Raw genomic sequence first — 4,168 nt, 5'->3', positions numbered from 1 at the left:
GATTGAATTAAAAATAAAATTATATTTGTGCATTTGAAATAAATAAATATCTTATGTAGTATATAATAGAAGTGGTGAACGGTAAATTTCACTTGAGAAGTACAATTTTAATATTATTTTTTTAATGTAATTTGTTAACACTATGCATAAAATTTAAAATCTTGTTAAATTTTATGTCTATAAAAAATTTATTCATTCCAAACGGTACAAATTTCATTTAAATTTTTTTGTTTTTTCTGTCCCCTTTTTAATTTTATTTGTTCCGAACAGTAAAAAAATTCATTTTAAAATCCAATTTCCGTTAAATCCGTGTATCCAAACACAGCTCTTTAAGATTCTATAATAGACTCCACTGCAAGCTCTCACTAAACAGAGAAGTTAAGGACACGTACATACACCGACGGAGATAGATATAGAGAGCAATCATGGCGAAAATTTTCGTTTCTTCTTCCTCACTTCCTCGACTTCTCTGCCCTAAAAGCTTCAGTTACAGGTTGCTTTATATATATATATATATACATATCTACATACACACATTCCATTTCTCTTATCTCTATCTTATATAGCTTCTTCAAATTCATTGACTGTAGGTGTGTATCGGTAGTATCTTTGTTATCTACGGCGACATCTCGGTTTCAGCGTCCCAATAAACGTATCATTGGCACCAATGATAGAGTTTCGAGCTTCAGGTGGGTGTTAGGGTTTGTTTCAAGTAAAAATCCAATGGTTTTTTTTTTTTGTCTTTTTTTTTTTGCAATTTTAGGTTTTTATGATCAATCGAATTTATATTGCTCAATAATTCGCAGTTGGAGTGCTAGTTCCGGAGGGAACGCGGGGTCGACGGCCGTTCCAACGTCTGTTCCGGTTCGCGTAGCCCACGAGCTTCTTCAAGCCGGACACCGTTATTTGGACGTCAGGTACACTGATAATTCTGATTGGCAAAGTGGTTTTAAGGGTTTTTTTTTTTTTTTTAAATTGTATATGTTGGTGTGCTATCGATTGTGCTTTAATTTAATTTAATTGATTGATGATAGTGGGGTATTATTTATTTATTTATTTTTTTCCTGTGATTAGGACACCTGAAGAGTTCTGTACTGGACATGCTGTTGGGGCTACCAACGTTCCTTACTTGTTGAGAGTTGGATCAGGTTTATGCCCTAAACTCAAATTAGAATTTAGCATTAATATTTGTCAAGTATATTATATTGTTATAATCAATTTTCTGCTGATTGATTTGAGTTTTTGAGAAATTTGGGTTATGTTTTTATAACTTAAATGTTGAGTTAAAATTGTCTCACTCTAGATATAGAATTGATTCATTTAGCATACTATAACACCAAAGCATAGCCTTTTTATATGTACATTTGCTCATACTTATAATTAGACTCGAGTCACTCCAAAACTGGTAGCTCTTTGCTGTGAGGTTCATGCTCCAGTTTGTTTATCATAGCAAGTGCAATTGTGTCGATCATTGAAATGGGGTTGAATGTGTACTTATCAAAAAAAAAAAAAAAAATGAGGGGGTGGGGTTTGAATGTGATCATGGACAAGAAATGTTGTCTTGGTATTCACAATTATTCTGAATACGTTATAATTTCTCTAGTGCTCATTGGTAACATTTACTTCCCATATTCTGCATGTATAGTCTGTTCTCTTCTTTTTGTTGCCTTACCTTTTTTTGGGGGTTTGTTTACTGGTGTAGGGATGACGAAGAACCCTAATTTTTTGGAGGAAGTATTATCACATTTTGAGCAAGATGATGAAATTATTGTTGTGAGTTCCCATTGCTGAAATTATTTAACTCATTCTCTACGTTGAAATTGTCCTCCATTTTTCTGCTCTTCCTTACTAATGTTTTACCTCCTGCATTAACAGGGATGCCAGATTGGGAAAAGGTCATTAATGGCTGCAACAGAACTTGTATCTGCTGTAAGTATATCGTTTATATACAAGGATCCCTAAACTGAATATAAATATATATATACATATATATATATTTATATTTATATATTCTGGAAACAGAATACTTCTTCCCCAATTTGTTTCTACTCAATACTAGGAACATGAAGTAACTGTGAAAGTGACTGGTTATTAGTGTTGTGTTTTCAAATTTTTGGATTGCCATTACACCTTAATGAGAGATGTACCATTTTTTAATCCGAATGATTAGTGTATTTTTGATATGTTGTTTCGGACTTTTTTAGTATTACAAGGAGATGTGTCTGCTGCATTTCTAAGTTCCTCCTACTATTACTTTTGGTGTCTTTTTATGAATGTAGTCAGTTGTGTTGTTTTTTCATATAAGATATTTCAACCTTGTGTCATCTAGTGAGCTTGCCACGTAATCATTTTACTCTTCTAAACCTGGATTTTGAACTTTAAACTTTAAAGAGCCTTACCTGGATAATTGTAGGAAGAAACTGCTGAGGTATATTGTTGCAAAGTTTTTTGCATTAATTTGGTAACTTTGGTTGGATTTGTATTTAAGTGAGAGGTGCTATATGATTTGGAGATGCTGATTAAATGCATAGTAAATTGACAATTGGTAAAAACTCTACTTCTATGATGTTGTCTGGGTAGGAGTTTTTGTTAGTCTTGAATATGAAAGATCCTCTTCTTGAACAGTTAGAAGCTTGTGAGTTTCTACAATTAAAGATGTGACAATGAAATTGTTGATGTTGAAAAACTAATGGGAATTGGTTATATAGAGTGCAAGAATACTTTAATTTGATAGGTTAATGTAGAAAGGGTTTGTTACATTAGTAGTTATTGGTTCAAGCCATTGAAGTTTTATGTGATGATTTTGTCTCTTGAATATGTGACTAAAACAAAAATGGATAAGCAATGAACTTCTCGAATAAAATTGAAGGTGAGCTTGGTTAATGATGAACGTGGACCACAATATCTTTTGTGTTTCTGCTATGAAGAGAGAAGGAAGGGTTATGACTTATGAATTGTTGGAACTAGAAATAAACACTATACATTTGGAGGATTTTTGACATCTAGTGGATTGTATAATGTCCAGAAATTTCAGAAATGTGTTTATAATGTATCCCTTTTAATTTGGATGGGAGTTTGCAAAATTTCTTATCCTACTTTTTATTTTTAGTTGGATCATATTAAAGTTTTCGTTGATCCTTTCACACTTCAACATCGCATATCATTTTTGGATATATGGTCAATGAATCAGCCACTATACATAAGTGGGACATCAGCTTGTTAAGAATTTATTTCATAATAGCTTCCAGCCTCTACTCATGGCTTGAAAATATTGAAGATTTTTTTTGAGTATTTTTTTTTTTGGGTTAGCTTTGTAGATTTACCATTTGGGTGTTTGATAATCGGACTATGAAACCATTAACTTGCATTTATGAGGATTTAAAGGGGTTGATGTTTCTCGGTTTCTAATTTTAAAGCACTGTTGTGGTTTTGATTGGAAAACCTGCGTTGACAGTGAAATGAAAACGGGCTAATCATTCTTTATGCAGCTCAATAGTTCCATGGGATTCAATGCATCGGTTTGAAACAGAGATTGCTCTCCGCTTTTCAATTTAGTTTTATCAGATTGAAATCTTGATTGAAGATTTGCTAGGGAACTTATTGAAACTTCAATTTACTTTTGCAGGGTTTTACAGGGATAACAGATGTAGCTGGTGGGTATGCTGCATGGATACAAACCGGACTTCCAACAGAGTCGTAACTTATGGCAACCAGACACCTACTGGTCTAGTGCAGTTCTGGAGCAAATAAGAAAAGTGATGTATAAACACAGCCAATATGGTGTACAATTAGTGAAACCTGGTTTAGGGACGTGTTGATGTATAAGCACAACAATATAATAAAGTTGCATCTGGGTGCTACAAGTACCAAGGATACTGGCAAATATGGTGGAAAGGGTTTTAACAGAACGTAATACTAATAGTAACAAATTTCTGAAACTTTGTAATTTGCTCTTTCTTAAGATCTTCTGTGAAGATCAGGTCGTCCTCGTTTTGCTTAATTTTAGTGACTAATGTCACGCCCCGCCTATGGAGGTTGTACCACGCAGGCGACACGCAGACGCTAAGGAGGACGCTGCATGGCAAGTGGAGTTTCTAGAGTCTTCTGGAGTAGTCTAGAGTTGTGTGGAAGATTCTAGATATGTGTAGTATATTCTAGAAGTGTGTGG

At 33.8% G+C, this 4,168-nt stretch overlaps 1 protein-coding gene across 1 annotated transcript; it reads left to right on the top strand.

The window, feature by feature from the left end:
• Positions 1-327: 327 nt before the first annotated feature.
• Positions 328-3,883, top strand: LOC132283290 (thiosulfate sulfurtransferase 16, chloroplastic-like). Its single transcript, XM_059785226.1, has 7 exons — positions 328-493; positions 591-689; positions 807-917; positions 1,075-1,148; positions 1,703-1,773; positions 1,876-1,929; positions 3,626-3,883. Exons 1-7 carry the CDS (start codon positions 426-428, stop codon positions 3,698-3,700), a joined length of 552 nt encoding a protein of 183 aa, XP_059641209.1. The 5' UTR covers positions 328-425; the 3' UTR covers positions 3,701-3,883.
• Positions 3,884-4,168: the final 285 nt, after the last annotated feature.

The sequence above is a fragment of the Cornus florida genome, unplaced genomic scaffold (genome assembly GCF_030987335.1).
Source record: "Cornus florida cultivar Cherokee Brave unplaced genomic scaffold, ASM3098733v1 CherokeeBrave_3.0.0_Hap2_Chr11, whole genome shotgun sequence".
Taxonomy (NCBI): Eukaryota; Viridiplantae; Streptophyta; class Magnoliopsida; order Cornales; family Cornaceae; genus Cornus; species Cornus florida.
This window is presented reverse-complemented; position numbering and strand designations above follow the sequence as displayed.